The sequence below is a fragment of the Callorhinchus milii genome, unplaced genomic scaffold, assembly GCF_018977255.1.
Source record: "Callorhinchus milii isolate IMCB2004 unplaced genomic scaffold, IMCB_Cmil_1.0 Scaffold25, whole genome shotgun sequence".
In the NCBI taxonomy this organism is placed as follows: Eukaryota; Metazoa; Chordata; class Chondrichthyes; order Chimaeriformes; family Callorhinchidae; genus Callorhinchus; species Callorhinchus milii.
The window spans coordinates 7,198,876-7,216,192 of record NW_024704766.1 but is presented as its reverse complement, the minus strand read 5'-3'; the positions used below and the strand labels follow the sequence as shown (position 1 = coordinate 7,216,192).

At 47.8% G+C, this 17,317-nt stretch overlaps 1 protein-coding gene across 1 annotated transcript in view; it reads right to left on the bottom strand.

Moving 5' to 3' along the window:
• Nucleotides 1-9,708: 9,708 nt before the first annotated feature.
• sik2b (salt-inducible kinase 2b) overlaps nucleotides 9,709-17,317 on the bottom strand; it is a 59,893-nt gene continuing 52,284 nt past the window's right edge. The window contains exons 10-15 of the mRNA XM_042343855.1: nucleotides 15,566-15,794; nucleotides 14,763-15,032; nucleotides 13,941-14,101; nucleotides 13,040-13,156; nucleotides 11,427-11,518; nucleotides 9,709-10,364 (exon numbers count right to left, since the gene is read on the bottom strand). Of these exons, the coding sequence (XP_042199789.1) occupies nucleotides 9,767-10,364; nucleotides 11,427-11,518; nucleotides 13,040-13,156; nucleotides 13,941-14,101; nucleotides 14,763-15,032; nucleotides 15,566-15,794 (1,467 nt within the window). The 3' untranslated portion in view covers nucleotides 9,709-9,766. The remainder of the gene's footprint in view (nucleotides 10,365-11,426; nucleotides 11,519-13,039; nucleotides 13,157-13,940; nucleotides 14,102-14,762; nucleotides 15,033-15,565; nucleotides 15,795-17,317) is intronic.

Sequence of the window (17,317 nt, the reverse complement as noted above, 5' to 3'; positions counted from 1 at the left end):
AATTGGTCATTTTCAATCCACGACTGTTTGTGGGACATTGCTGTGCGCAATTGGCTGCCGCGTTCGCCCACAAATATACAGTCAATTCACTTTACAGTGTGTTCTGTGAAGCGCTTTGGGACGTCCTCCCGACGTGAAAAGCGCTATATCAAATGCAAGGATTATTATTATTATTATTATCTCGAAGAAGTGAAAAGCACTATATCAAATGCCAGGATTATTATATTATTATTATTGTTATTATTATTAAACACAGTCAACACTCAGTGACAGCTGACACCGCTGACCTCCTTCGCTTATCTGGGTCACACCGAGTGGAATCCCAGATACCTGCAGAATTCTTGAAGTCGCATTCCAACATTTCACACACAGCTGTCGTGAAACGTGAGTTAATAATGTCAATGAGAACGTGCTGGAAATAAGTGGCGATCGTGCAACACGTGGGGTTTGAGGCTGGGAACAGTCTGGATTTCAGGCCCTCCCCCCCCCCCCCCCACTCGGAACATCAGGCTTACAGTCTGATAACTCCAGTGCAGTGCTGGGGAAGAGGTGAGCAAAGGAGATGGGGGCGCGGGGAGAGAATGCACTGTTTTAGTTATTAAAGATCAAGTTCCATCTACCTACATAGGGACGTAGGAACAGGAGGAGGCCATTCAGCCCCTCAAGCCTGTTGCTCCATTCTATCAGATTAGGGCTGATCTGTACCTCAACTCCAATTACCCGCCTTATCCCTTGATCCTCTGACCTGACAAACATCTCTCCACCTCAGCCGTGAGAACGTGAATGGATCCAACTGTAATCCACAGCCTTTGGGGAAGGGAGAGAGCAAGTTCCAGATTTCCACGACCCCTTTGAGTGAAAAAATACTCCCTGATTTCACTCCTTAAATGGTCTAAGTTCCAATTTTAAGATGTTGTCCCTTTTTTTGTTGAACAATTCAAAATTATATGACCAGACACGTAATCTTAGCCCCAGACAAACCCTGCTCCCCCACCCCCACTCCCCTCCCTCCGGAGGTCACTATTCATTGAAATGGCTGTTATACGGCTCTATCTACCTTCCATGGTTAAGACCCTAATTTTAAAACAAAACGCGGTTATATAACACTGACATTAAACTGATCTACTTCAATAAAAGTCAACTTTGATGAATGTCACTGGTTATATAGAACACTTCGCTGGGAACTCACTCCATCCTCACGTGGGAAAGCCGTACAGTAAAGCTTTCGATGAGAAATAATGTCTGTGCTTTGGCCACGGCAGTGACTCATTTAATCCGCCCACAGTTTTCGATTCAGCCACGCCTGCTCCACTCTTACCCAACCCAGAAGCATTCCCTGCCCCCCCCCCCCCCACCCCCACACACCACATAATAACAACAATGATAAATAATAATAATCTCGGCATTTGATACAGCGCCGGATCACATCGTTGAGATGTCTCAAAACGCTTCGCGGGAAATACCGTAAAGTGAATTGACTGTGTATTTTGTGGGCGAAACGCGGCAGCCAATTGCGCACAGCAGTGTCCCACAAACAGCCGTGGATTGAGTCACCAATTTTTTTAAAAAGGGATTATTACTAATGATTCTTATTCTTATTACTATCCTTCTACACCAGACCTAAGTCATTCCCACATCTCCCAGTCAACTAATAACAGCGTGGGTAGAATTGAAACCTTACGGAGAATTCTTTTAATGTGAGTTGTTTTTTAAAAAAAGTCACTAAGGGGTTAAAATTGGATGATAATTGAAAGCCGTGCGAGAAAAGCATGAACAAACATTCCCCGCATCTGCCAGGAGGGAAAAAGGTGAAAGGTTTCCTTTATAATAAGAAAAGCCAAGCCAAATCTCATTAGTTAACTTCTCAACAGCATGAAAACTTGCATTGAGATTTTCTCGCCCCAGGAACGGGCATTATAATATTCATTGCATAAGACATCTCTTGGCAAAAGGCTCTTATTTCCAAGGTGCCACTATTTGCGTCACTCGGAGTCTATTAAATGCTGTCAGCGGTCCATGAATTATTCAAGTTAATCAAAGAGCGAACAAACTTGATCCCTGGCACAGATGGGTATCAGCTGAGCACAGCGTTAGCCGTGTAGCTGTGTGGCTGTGTAGCTGTGTGGCTGTGTGACTGTGTGGCTGTGTAGCTGTGTCACTGTGTGGCTGTGTAGCTGTGTGACTGTGTAGCTGTGTGACTGTGTGGCTGTGTAGCTGTGTGGCTGTGTAGCTGTGTGGCTGTGTAGCTGTGTCACTGTGTGGCTGTGTAGCTGTGCCACTCTGTGGCTGTGTAGCTGTGTCACTGTGTGGCTGTGTCACTGTGTAGCCATGTAGCTGTGTGGCTGTGTATGGTGCTGATTGATGCACCGAGTTGGGAGACTTTTCACGCAGTGTTTTCTTGGTGCTTTGGGCACTGCGGTGGATTGATCACATAGGGACAGAGAGAGAGAGAGAGAGAGAGAGGCGGGGGGAGAGAGAGAGAGAGAGAGGCGGGAGAGAGAGAGAGAGAGAGAGGCGGGGGGGAAAATGAGAGAGAGAGAGAGGCGGGGGAGAGAGAGAGAGAGAGAGAGAGAGAGGCACGGAGAGAGAGAGAGAGAGAGAGAGGCGGGGGAGACAGAGAGAGAGAGAGAGGCGGGGGGGGAGAGAGAGAGAGGAGAGAGAGTGACCAAGTTAAGTGGCGGCTGATTTAGTCAGTGGGGCGTTGGGTATCAGAGATTTTAATCTGAATGTGGAAATAGAGTTAATGGTTTTGTTGTGGTAATCGGACGTTGATAGCGCAAAAATTATCTGTCGTGTTCACCTACATAATAACGCCCGCCTTCTCTCTGGTCAGGTAGAACTGCTCACTTGCTTCATGGCAGTTTGTGGGGACGTTGCCGGGCACAAATAGGCTCCGGCATTGGCCTGCAAAACGCACAGTCACTACACTTCACGGTAAAAGTGGTACCAAATGCACAGTCACTACGCTTCACTTTTCGCCCATCAAACATCACAGTAAATCCCGTGAAGCGTTTTGAGTCGTCTCAACGACGGGATCAGGCGCTGTATCAAATGCGAGGATTATTATTATAATCCTGTGAAGCGCTTTGAGACGTCCTCCTGACATGAAAGGCATGACGCCAATTGCAAGCATTACTATCATCATTATTATTAATGATTAGAGTGAATCTCATTTCGCAATAAGCAGGAAACTCACTAATCAGTCGCGGGTCGGGTTTGCTGGAAACATTGCAATTTTGCGATTTGATTTGCATTTGAGCAGACAGCGTGTTAAAAGTCGCACTTGAGAATTCTACACAGCAGGTTTATCTGAAGGCTAATCCTCTGGCAAATTAAATCCAAATTTTGCAATCTGTAGACGAGGCGGCGAATATTTCCCCAGTCATATTCCTTTCCTTGATTAGCTGAGTTGGCTTCAGATGTCGTAGATGCCTCAATTTTGCACAATCAAAACCAATACAAAACCTCCCCAATTGTGGTTTCACACAAACTCCTCCATGTCGTATCCTTCCCAGCTCTTCCGGGAGCATTCTTGCTTATCCACCACCACCTAACAACAGCAAGAGAGGCTTCAAATAATAATAATAATCATAAAAATAATCCTTGCATTTGATAAAGCGCCTGTGGGGGTGGGTGTGGGAATGGCGGTGGGGGTGGGGGTGGGTGCAGCGGTGGCGGTGGGTGTGGGGATGGGTGTGGGGGTGGGGATGGGTGTGGGGGTGGCGGTGGGGGAAAACATTTTGAAGCGTTCATGCTTGCGCACAGCGACGTCACCCACACAAACAGCCACAAAGTGAACAACTCATTTTCTCCTGGGGCCCGTCAGGTGATGTTCGAACGCTAATCCGATTCCCTTTTAACGGTGGCTATCTGGTTACGGTCTGGCAGTGAGTCATCTGATGAGCCGGTCCAAAGCTACGCGTTCCACCTGGTACCATTGTTCAGAGGGAAACATGAGCGCACAGCTGGCAGCCCAGGCAAACAGCCACGCAAACTGCAGCCACATTGCAATGCTATGAGCTAACCTCGCAACCCAGCCTGACTGGACACAGGGAACTGAACACGCCATTCCCCCCTTTCGAACGAGGGTGTTAATTAACACGCCAGACTCCCTAAACCTTGCCGCTCGGTGTTTTATATCGGCAAAGCGTGTCACATTCCAAAAGCATCATGTAAAGATCACGGCTTTCTTTTTAAAAAGCAATTGCGCAGTTCTGATAATACCCGACTGGCATTGATGTCAAATAACGTCCCCTGAATTCATGCAAGTTATTACTTATTATGTTTGTGGTTTATTATCCCGCACAGCGAAGCGAGCGCATCGATACATATCAACTCTCTGTGCAATGTCTCAAAGTGTTTTTCAAACAGTAAAATCGAGTAGAAATGAAAGAACTGTTAATAATTCTTGCATTCAATACAGCGCCTCATCACGTCGTCAAACCGTCTGAAAGGGCCTCGCAGGAATTTGTTGTAAAGTGTAGTGACTGTATTTTGTAGGCGAATGTCATTATGTCGGGAAAACGTAGTAGCTATTCTGCATCAACAGCAACAAGTTGGGAATTATCCAGGGCTTTTCAGATCGGGAGAATGTCTCCAAGTGTTTTAGGGAGATGGGGTAGGAGCCCCCGAGCTGGGGGTGGGGGGGGGGGGGGGAATAAAGGGAGAGTGGAGGGAGTGGAGGGGGCTGGGAAAGTGTCTGAAGTGTTTGATGGGTTTTATAGCCGAGATGAGGGGTGTTGAAGCAGAGAGATAGCAGAAAAGGTCCAGAGAGACTCTGAGCCAATTCAGCCCAAATAAATCCTGTGTACCTCCCTCCCCTTACCCCTTCCCCCGAAGAGGATAATAATAATCCTTACATTTGATGTAGCGTCTTATCACATCGTTAAGACGTCTCAAAGCGCTTCACAGAATGTATTGTAAAGTGAATTGACTGTATATTTGTGGGCGAAACGCGGCAGCCAATTGCGCACAGCAGTGTCCCACAAACAGCCGAGGATTGAGTGACCACATTGTTTATTTTGTTATTTTGAAGGAAACTGAAAGCCAACTTTGCACAAAACAGCGACTCAGTATTATTGCTCAAAACTCGGTAGCCTTTATTCTCTATCCAATCAAACCAGGGAGAACCACCATTCCATATTAACTGTATTTGGATAGATCCTTAAAGTGTATTCCCTATTTTAAATTATCCTTTGGTAACAGTACAAAGATTGCTTTATCAAACCACTCCAACCTCCTCGGCATCTATTTCTCCCGGCGCTCTATGTCGCGAGAACGCCAGAGAAGTCAAAAAAACGTCAATATTCATATTTTATAGTCATACGAAAACATGTTCGAGGTACTGAAAACTGCTGACATTCTCTTCCTCTCTTTCTCTCTCCTTTTGACTAAAAAGGCAGCTTCACAATTATATACACAGTTCTTAATTGTAACCATAAACAGCATTTTTTTTTCCACAAGTTTTTTTTCCCTAAAGTCTATTCATTTCTTCATTATAGAAACAATTCTACTTTATAATTACCAAATCGTAAAAAAAAAAGCAGCTTTTTAAACGTACATCTAGAGCATATCGACACAGGTGTGATTTTTCTTAAGCATTAAGTAGTCAGCTGAAATGAATTCTAACCTTCCGAAGACATGAAATTAGGTACCACACATATTGCACTTATCTCTTGTGTACAGTTGCACCCCAACATACAGTACACCAAAGCCACTTCAAAGGACTTGTATTATTAAAGGTATTACAAAGGTTAAAAAAAAGGCTTATTGTACATTGAACCCAGACACAGGGCAGAGTGGAACAGTTTACAAAGTATAGAATGAGTCTGAAGTGGTCACGGGTTTAATGACCTACAAACTATTTAGAGGAAAGAACAACACACCACACACACACACAGCGATAGATAGATAACCACTTCAGTCCTTGTGTGCAAGCAGTTTACTTTTCTGTTCCGAGGCTTATCGATGTGGTAGGTTATCACTGAGGGACAGGATGATCGTTCGAGAGGTTTTCCGATGAAGTGCCCCTTCATCCTATTGAATCCCACCCCAACCCCGTACCATCCTGTCACAGCATCGAGCTTCTGTTTGTAATGAATCCCAGTGTCCCAGCCCCAACCGCCCTTCTTGATAACCCTGTTAATTAGCCTCTGGGTAAAATATAAATACTTCCTGGTGTCTGTGCTGTGCTGAAATTTGTCCACCAGATAACCCTGTGAGCCAGAGCCTCAATGCTCAGTGTGTTCTTTAATAATAATAATCCTGGCATTTGATACAGCGCCTTATCAAGTCTTCGAGACGTCTCAAAGCCCTTCACAGAATATACTGTAAAGTGAATTGACTGTATATTTTGTGGGCGAAACGCGGCGGCCAATTGCGCACAACAGCGTCCCACAAACAGTTGTAGATTTGACTGATTATTACCCCCGGAAAAGTGATCCGCTAATCGACTAATAACCGGGTTCCTACTTACAGTGTGACTGTGCTGTCGAGACTCACAATTCCCCACTGGCAAATACCTAACTCAAAGGGGTTTGGGGGAGGGGGGCGGTGGGGGATTGGGGGGGGGGGGGTTGGGAAAGGGGCCAAGAGATCCTACAGGGAAGAAGCGAAACTTGTTACCACTTTCGAGAGATCGGAAGTTGGGACAACAAAGGGAAGATTGTGGCAAAAAGATATGAATATAAAAGTTCATAATAAAGGTGTGTAGAATATTCCTCTCATCGTAAACTATATATTGGAGAACAATTTTTTTTTCCTCTCCTTTTTGGGCTCTCTCCCTCCCCCTCCACCTACCCACAGGATCCCTCCAATTCGCCTGCAAATACACAGTCACTACACTTTACAGCATTCACTGTGTATCTTGCAGGCCAGAGTCCAGCCAGTGAGGTGGAGATGTCATGATATTCATAAAAGTGATTATTCTCTCTCTCTTTGACTGCTTAGTGAAGAGGCCCGAGGTTTGCCAGGATTCTACAGGTGTCCGCAAAGTCCTGTTATCCCCCCTTTACAAAACAGCGATACTGGACTGTGTGGCACTCAACATGGCGACTGCTCATTATCTGCTGTGAGAATGATGGCATTCACACACACACAAATCCTCTGGACGTCTAAATACAGTTTAAACTTATACTGAATACAATCGCCTACTTCTAGATACAATGATCATCATTCTCCCACATGTGTCAGTGTTGGGTCAGCGCCCTGTAGAAAAAAAACATGGGGGTAACAGGACTTTGTGGATATATTGCTGTATCTCTCAGCCATCTGACTGCCTTCACAGAAAATATCCTTGCGTTTGATACTGCGCCTTACATCTTCGAGCCGTACGCTTCACAGGATACACTATGAAGTGTAGTGACTGTGTATTTTGTGGGAGAAACGCGGCGGCCAATTGCGCCCAGCGACGTCCCACAAGCAGTCGTGGATTGAGGCACCAAATTATTATATTTATTTCTTTTTGAAGGGATATATAACAGTTATAACACAAACGCCATATTCCCAGTCCTGTGTCATGTGCTAGACTTGAACTCAAGCAGCATTTATTGTGCTTCTGGGGGTACGATGGGTTAGGGTTGTCTTGTGGATTCTCTGTCGCTTTGGGCATGTGTTGAGGTACAGTGTTCAGCACAAACTATGGTGAGGTTTGAGGTCAGTGCAAGGCTAGGGTCTACTTAATGCTACGTCGCACTGACGAGAATTAGCTGGTCGTTAAATGGTGCATCGTTACGCACACTTCCTAGTGAATTAACACATGCTAAAAAGTTCCTATCAGATCTATTGGTGAAGCTCCTCCATCTATTACCCCCCCCCCATCGATGCCCCCTTTCGCTTTACAAATCATCTGACTATGCAATAATCAAAAAGGGCATCAAAGGACACGGGACCGAACTGTGGCAAATGGCCTTTTAGCGTGTGCTTTTCCTGTTCTACTTTCCGTGTGGAAGAAGTGGGGGGGGGGGGGGGGGGGGGGGAGATAAAAACCTTCATATAACATTCTAATGGCACGTGAAACATCCATCAAGTTAGGTAGAGTTATTGGGAAATAAGTAATAAATATTGCTTTTAATCCTTTACACAGACACACACACACACAGACACACACACGCACATGCAGACACACTCACACACACGCAGACACACACACAGACACACACAGACAGACACACACACACAGACAGACACACGCACACGCAGACACATACACACACACACACACACACACAGATACATACATACAAACACAGGCACAGACAGACGGACAGACGGACGGACGGACGGAGACTGCAAAACGTGACACAGAAATAGATTGACTTGAAGTCCACACAGTGGAATCAGACAACCCTAACTGGGAAGTGACTTTGGTTACTGTCCCTATATGAATGGGGTGCGTCTGTCGATTTATATTCCAGATGTTTATTTTTTCTTTGTTTTTTTTCTCTCAAACAAATTAATTAAAAGAAACCAAAAAATAAAAAGGCATCACACTATAACACTGCACTCTACAGTTTTTTTGTGGTTTGTTTGTTTCATCAAAACACTAAAAGGAATTTTTCCCTCTTCTCTTTGCCTTCAGTTTAAATAACTTCTATTATATTATTATTATTATTAGAATAAAAAAAACCCTAGGTAAGTAAAGTGTACAAAGCTTATTAATAAATCACCGGCAACTGAAATCCGAAATTCAAACGCTGAATTATTCCTTGGAAAAGCAAACACTGAAACGAGTATTGACATTGAGTATCATCTCCGAACACACACAGAGGGAAAGTGTCCCATTGAGGAGATTATTTCTTACTCTTCGGGGCACAAACAATTATCGATGAGGCCTTTTCTTAGTGCTAAACACAAACCCTGCTGCCTGGCATCAAACTGACCTCTCAGTCGTTCAACAAGGGTCGCTCACAAGTCGTAACCCTTTCAGGGGTGAAAAATGACTCAAGTTCTCCCTTGGTTTGGGTTAGAGAGCGATGATGTGAAATCCCCCCTCTCCAGACACACACATACACACACACTCTCTCTCTCTTTCCTTCCGTCCCCTCAAAGAGACGACTCCAAGTGATGCAAAACGGAGGCAGTGAGTTGGGTTGATCAGTAAAAACATGGACTCTCAATGATCCAAACTCTCCAACCCACTTTGCCGTTGCCTATTGCCATGTTATGGGAAGCGGTACCTCCGTCCTGCTTCCATCGCCTTTCCAAAAATAATGTTGCGTGCTTGTCATCTGGTCAGTTGGTTGGGTGGTTGGTTGGTACCGAGTTCAAGACAACACATTCATTCTCTGCTTAAAGTCGCTCCAGTTCCCCTCGTCTCCTCTGAGTACCAACAGACGAGGGCTAACGGTACCTCACACATTAAGTCCAGCAGCACAAACCAGTGCCAAGCACTGGGCTCATTCCCTTCTCCAACAGCTCCGAGAAGGAAAACAAGCCACAACTGTTTGTTGTGTTTGTAAAGCTTCCCCACCCCCCACGCCCGTCTCTCTCTCGCTCTCTTCCCTCCCCCGCCACTTAAAAAAGGAAAGAGACATTCCTTTCTCCATTGCCCTCACAAAAAAAAGTCAGCAGGGCTTTGCCGCTCCTTCCTTCCTCTTCATCACTCTTCTTCAATTCTCTTCGTACTGTCTCTTCCCTTCGGGTGTTTGTTTGTTTGTTTGGTTGTGTTTTCTCTCTCTCTCTCTCTCTCTCTCTCCCTCCCTCTCTCTATCTTTCTCTCTCTCTCTCTCGCTTTCAACGCTCAGAAAAGATGAGGGCGGAGTTCGAGTCAGTTCACAAGCACATAGCCTCCGTGTTGGGAGTCAACAGTTTCCATCATCTCACAGTCAAAGAGGCCGGGCAGCTCGGGGATGGCTATACCCTTGTAGTTGGGTTGCAGGTCAGAGGGGGAAGCCGCGCCGGGGGGCTGAAGATCGGAGAGAGCCAGGGAGCCCTCCTGGGGTGATCCCGCCCCGCTGTACTGACACTGGGCTGGGTAGCCTGGCTGTGATCCCATCATGTCACAGGGCTGGTAAGAGTACTGCAAAGCATGGGGCGGAGGCTGGTCCAGGTGGATCTGGGACTGCAGTGGGGGTACGATGGGTGTTTGGAGAGGGACCAAGGGCTGGGGGAGCTGTAGCTTATAGTGTGGGTTCAGGAAGGTGTCACACTGCATGTGGATCGAGGGCTGCATCACTGGGCTCAGACTGAAGGTCTGTGCCTGCTGCTGCTGTTGTTGCTGCTGCTGTTGTTGTGACTGTGCTTCGGGATGGTTCATGGGCATCTGCTGTGTCCGCTGAGGGTACGAGCCCTCCGCTATCTGCATCTGGTTGAAGTAGGCCTGTAGCTGTGACTGCTTCTGGAGGAACAGGCGTTTCTGTTGTAACCTGGAGGTGAGAGAGAGAGAAAACACACACACACATTTTCAAGGCATGAGGTGGGCAGATGTTTATTAGGTCAGAGTATCAGGAGATATGGAGCAAAGGCGGGTAATTGGAGTTGAGGTACACATCAGCCGTGATCTTATAGAATGGCAGGGCTGAATGGCCTCATCCTGTTCCTATGTTCCAATGATCCAAACTGAGCAAAGGAAAGTCATTGAGCAATAATTCTCCTTGGATCTGATACAGCGCCTTATCACATCGCAAAGCATTCACAGGAGATACTATAAAGTGGTGCTGACTGTATGTGTTTTGTACCAAACTATAGTATATTCCCTCCACAGGCTGCAGATCATCCAGAACTCTGCAGCCCATGTCCTCTCCCGCACCAGGCTCCATGACCCCATCACCCCTCGCCCAACTCCACTGGCTTCCTATCACACAGAGGATAGATCCTGGTCCAAGATCCTGGTCCTCACCTTCAAAGCCCTCCATGATCTTGTTCCCCCCCGACCTCTGCAACCTCCTAACCCCCTACCATCCTTCCTGCTCCCTCTGTTCAGCGAGCTCCGGCCTGCTTCACGTCCCCCACCTTGCTTGCTCCACCATTATTGGGTGGGCCTCTGCCACTCTACCCCACCCTCTGAATCTCCATCCCGCAGTCCTTCCACCTCGCCCCCTCCCTTGCCTCCGTCAAGACCCGACTCAAGACCCTCCTCTTCGACCATGCTTTCGATCATCCTGCTTCCCCCCCTGTCCTCCGCTCTCCCTAATCCCAACCCCCAGCTTGGGTCCGAAACCCGGACTGTCCAGCGCCTTGGTACGTCCTCCCGATGTGAAAGGCGCTGTGTAAATATGTTGTTGTTATTGAGGAAGAGATCGATTTCAAGACCCTCAAACACACATATAAATCACTTCATGCCCTGGTACGTGTTCATACCAGTTGATCTTGTTTTTGTCAAAGTCTTTACAAATGGTCCAGTGAATATATTTAGCCATGTTAATAATAATTAATAATAATACTTGCCGCCCTCTCTCTGAAATGAGCACAATGTGGATGTCTCTCACCTGTGCTCCTGCAGTTGCTGTTCCAGGCTTCTGGGTGTTTCCTTGCAGTACATTGGGCAGCTGTTTTGTGCTTTGCCGAGTAAGCTTGCTTTCTGTGAGGATTAACATAGCGTCACAGGTGCATCTCCCACAAGCCTCGCCCACACTCCACAGCCCAATTCAGTCTCGATTTTGGCCTCCGGTAATTATGAGCAATAATAATAATAATAATAATCCTGGCATTTGATACAGAGCCTCATCACGTCGTTGAGACGTCTCAAAGCGCTTCACAGGATACACTGTAAAGTGAATTGACTGTATATTTTGTGGGCAAAAGCTAATTGCGCACAGCAGTGTCCCACAGACAGTCGTGGATTGAACGACCAGATTATTACCCCCGGAAAAGCGATCCACCAATCCACTAACAACCGGTTCCTCCTTAGGCTTGTGGAGTTAGGAAACGTGCTTAAGGTTTCGTCCCACCCAGGAATTGAAGCCAGGTCGTCTCGCTTGCGAGGTGAGTGCACTAACCAGTACGCTACAGGAATGGAAAGGGATTCTTAGGTTTAGAGAGCAGTGTATGTCAACAGAAGAGGTTTTGCATCCACCGATGGGATCATCTGGCCCCAGTTTTAGAACCTTGCCGGCTTGAATAAATCCAAATTATATTAACATTGCAAAGTGCAGTGAGGGTGTATTCAGTAGGCAATTGGCACTTCCCAACCCGATGCAAACATTGCAAATGACACGCCCGGTCTCTAAACTGAAGCCGGGCGCTACCTCCGGAGCGAGGCAGAGACTTGCAGATCAGTTGCACAGGGTGAGTCAACATCTTCAGGAAGGTACATCCAAGGAAAACACTTTACAAGATCGCAAGACTAGTTTGGATGACTAACGTACTTTGGCTCATTTGATCTCATCCTCCCACAACACCCACCCACCTGCCCAACCGCCCGCCCTAACATCACAGCATTGAGGTGTTTCTTAAATGAGTTCGGATCGTGTCTTAAGAACATAAGAATTTGCTCCGCAAAAGAAGTCCAAGGTCCATCTTGTTCAGCTTCCACCATCCTGCCAGTTGCTTGCACATGTCATGTCCCCAAACTATATACTGTAGCCCCCCAGATATTATTTCCTACCAGAAATCTTTCTAATTTGTTCCTGAAACAAACAACACTTTCTGCTTCCACCATCTCCCCAGCGAGCCTGATCCATACGTTTACTACTTGCTCACTGAAGTTGAATGTAGTTGAAGGCTCCAACTAATTTACTTTGTAACCCTGTTCTAGTCTTTAATTAGGGTTAGGGATACACAATCTGCACATACAATGACCCCATAAACAACCACGGGAGTGAGTGACCTATTTTATTTGGAGTGTTGTTGGCCAAGATACCCGGAGAAATTTTTCTCTCTCATCAGCACCACGGGATCTTTAACGTCCACCTGACCAGGCAGACGGGGCCTCGGTTTAACGTCTCATCCGAAGGATGTCATCTACGACAATGCAACAACCCCCTCCCCCCCAGTGCTGCATTGGAACGTCAGCTCAGAGGTGAGAGAGATAGAGCACTACTGACTAAGTGAGACTAACACACTGGGTCGTGACTGTGACACGACTTGCGAGAGACGTTACCGTTATTCGGTGCTGTAGGTAATGCGTTTCTAAGCTTTGTCGCCGAGAGAGGAACTGTGGATGGACTCCATTTGAGAACACTGTTGTGTCATCTTGTAGCTGCTGAGAAGCCGGGTCCTGTGGAGAGAAGCAACGATGGAGCTTTAAACGCCGACCGATAACTACATCACTTGCCTTCACGGGCGTCGGGTTTTGCATTGTCAGAGGTGTAGTGAGAGACCGATTTTATTTGGGGGATTGTTGGCCAGCGCACCAGGAAAGAGAGAGAGAGAGAGAGAGAGAAACTCCCTTCTCTTTTTGAATATCGCTGCAGGATCTTTAACATCCACCCAAACAGATGGGACCTCGGTTTAACGTCTCTTGCAAAGGACGGCACCTCTGACAATGCAATACTCACCCCAGCGCTGCATTGGAAAGTCAGCTCTGACTGTGCAATTGATTCCAAATCCCGACGTGGGGCTTGAACCCACAAAGTTCACAATCTGAATGAGAAGCGAGAGTGTGTCTGCCAGGCTGACATACAATTTGTAGGTAGACACGGATTGGGAGGGAACACATCAGTGGGGGGGATGGCGGGGAGAGGGCTGTGTGTGTGTGTGTGGGCAGAGGGACGGAGCTTATAAAATTGGGGTAACCAGTAGAAAAGACTTTGAAATAGTGACCATCAGGTAGAACTATATCCTGTATCCCGAGATGCTATTTTCTCACAGAATTCTATCTTATTTGCTTTCTGGAAGGAATAGACACTTTCTGCTCCGCCCGTTAGTCTCTCAAGGGAGCCTGTGTCATCCATTTTTCCTGATAATTCTATCAAAGCCAAACAAGATGGAACTGAGTGCTCCAGGAGGCTAACCGGGGTGATGGCTGCAAGTTGTTGTTGCTGTTGAGTGCAGAGCTTTACCTGCTGGGGGTGGTGGAGGAGGCCTTGCAGATGTGACGACTGTAATGGATCGGGGTCTTCGTTGGATCCCAGCTGCTCGTACAGCATCTGCACCTTGTTCAGCTCCAGGATTCCTTTGGTTCTCGCCAGGTTCTGAAGATGCTGCCGGAAGGCGACGATGCCTGGCCAGAGAATGAACCGAGATTAGAGACTTCACAGGCGCGTACACACACACATACACACACACAGACACACGCACACACAGACACGCGCACACACATAGACACACTCACACAGTCACACACACACAGACACACTCACACACACAGCCACATTCACACATTCACACACACACCCAGACACTCACACATACACACTGAGACACTCACACACGCGCACAAACACACATAGGTACACTCACACACACACTCACACACACGCACACACACATAGACACACTCACACACACAGTCACACACACACACTCACACATAAACACACACACACCCACACACATTCACACACACACCCAGACACTCACACACACACACACACACACATATACCCAGACACTCACACACACGCGCACGCACACACATATAGATACACTCACAGACACACGCGCACGCACACACAGACACACTCACACACACAGACACACTCACACACACAGACACACTCACACACACAGACACACATACTCACACACACATACACTCACACACACACATACTCACACACACATACACCTCCACACACACTCACGTCACTTCGAGGCGTCTCAAAGCGTTCACAGGATATACTGTAAAGTGTTTGCCAGCGGCGGGTGCGGGCAGGTGGTACCTTGAGTCAGTGAGGTGTCGGACGCCCTCCTGCCCTCTCGGAAGCTGACCGGAGAGCGGTTGTGCGTCTCGCGTTTCTGCGAGCTGAGCGCCTGCATGGTGGGGTTAGCTGGTCTGATGCCCATGATGGGGGCCAGGGGCTGGCTGGTCAGGACCACCTCCTTCAGGGAGTGTGCGTTGTCCAGCACGCTGAGCTCGCTCTGCACAGACCCCATGTCGTATTCCGAATCCACGCTTCCCAACGACGGGTTGCCCACGTTGAACAGCTTCCCTATGTTGGGGAAGGAGCCGGGTTAGTGTCAGACTGACGCTAAATTGCTCCTCGTCATCGTGGTATGAAAGCCTCAGAGAAGGTTCTCCTCATCGCTCAGCCCTCAGCAGAACCACAGAGATTTATAACAATAATTATTATAATAATAATCCTTGCATTTGATCAGCGCCTCATCATGTCTTCGAGACGTCTCAAATTGCTTCACAGGATATAGTTAAAGTGTAGTGACCGTGTATTTTGTGAGGCAAATGCGGTAGCCAATTGCGGACAGCAGCGTCCCCACAAACAGCCATGGGTTGAAATGACCACATTTTATGAAAGGGGTTATTGTGCCCGGAGAGCGACCCGCCAATCGACTAGCAAGTGGGTCCCTATTTACTGCTTGGTAAATAGTGGCAACAACTACAACAATTTGTTTTTATTTTGCGCCGCTCACGCAGGGTAGCGTCCCAGAGCGCGTGTCAATAGAGGCGTGTGTGTGGAGTAAGGAAACAGCTAAGCTACAGGGATCTGGTTTGAGAGCTTGTCTTTACCTGGGTTGGGTACGAGGATGGGTTGGTTGGTGACCTCGGTCAGCGTGTGCCGCCTCTGCCCACAGCGCGTGGCCTGGAATGTGGCATAGACCTGGGCCGGATCCTCCTCGGAATCGTCCTCGGTCTCTATCCCCTCATCGATGGACGTCTCCATCATGTTGCTGGGAGACGGAGGGCAGCCTTTCCTTGTCAGCACAGGAGGCAGCGGATCCAACAGGCAGCCATTCACCTGGGAAATAACAGTGCGGTCAGTCGGTGACTGCTGGGTATTTTGTGGGCGAACGTGGCAGCTGGTTTGTGCAGGGTAGACACTGAGGAACAGCTACCGTCAGAGACGCAATGACCAGAAGACTCTTCCCCCCATCCCCACCTCTCCCACCACCACCGCACTTGCCCTCCACGCCTCTTGACTCGAACCCCCAGCTCAGGTGCAAACCCTTCACTGTCCAGCGCCTTGGGACACCCTCATGAGATAAAAGGTGCTGTGTAAATGCAATTTGTTGTTGTTGTTGCTATTGAGCGAGGTTCCTCCTCCTCCAGATCCTGGCTCCTCTCTTCGCTTCCAGCACTAAAGGCTTCCCACGTTCTGGCACGCTGACAGGTTAAACCAAGCCTAATATTTCCACCTCCTCGTGAATCAGCCTGTTCAAGTCTCCGCATGTCAGTCAAAGTCCCTGACGTGTCATAATGTTTTGAGAGCTTCCTACGACTCTCAGAGAGGGGAGTTTCCTCGTAAAACACGACTCCACAGAGAACCAGATGAACATCTTATTGCTGTCACCGTAAATTATTGTGCATGTGGGGTTGAAGCCAAGGCATTCTTTCTTTCAGGATATACTGTGACTGTGTGTTTTGTGGGTGAAACACGACAGCCAATTGCGCACCGTGACGTCCCACAAACAGTCGTGGATTGAGTGAGCACACTTTCTTTGTTTTGAAGGGATTATTAACCCCGGGAAAAGCCACTCGCCAATCGACTAACAACGTTTCGCCCTGCCCGGGAATCAAACCCAGGTCCTCTCACTTGCGAGGCGAAAGCTCTATGATAGGGGAGTCTGTGTATGTGGGGGCGGGGGGGCGGGGGGAGGAGGGAGTGGTGGTGGGGGAGAGGCAGAGAAGGAGGCTCACAGGGTAAAAATGAGTGTTCAGGGCTATGGAAGTGCTGTTTGACCCAGCACTGGGTTGGCCCGTGTGAGGAGGTGTCCTGAGCTTGGTGACAAGAAAGGTTTGGATGAAGGAGGTTCCTTCAGCCCGTTTGATCTCTTGTCTCTCCAGCACATCAACCCCATCACAGCATCCAGCTGTGAATGCAGCCCACCTTCCCTGGTAGCTAGCTGCGGTTGTTAATTACCCGCCTGGTAGAGAAATACTTCCTGGTGTCTATTCTGAACTTGTCTCCCACATCCCTGAAACCGTGCCCTTCAGACCTGCTTTGGCTCATTTGATCTCATGCCACAAGACTACAACAATGACGACAATTAGACATTTCTACAGTGGCTTTCGCATCGAGAGCAAATCTCAGAGCCCTTCATCGAGGAGATGACGAGCCTGGGCTGCTGGGGGAGGGGTGGGTGGGTCGGGGGAAGAGTTAGTGATGGTGTGGGGGGTGGAGGAGAGAGAAATGGTGATCAAAAGTGTAGTGGAAAACATAAGTTTTAAGGTGTTTTTTTAAGAAGGGATTGGCAAGACAGATGGAGTTCCAGAGAGCGTGGGCAGAACGGTTAAGAGCATTAATGGCTAACACCTAAGAAG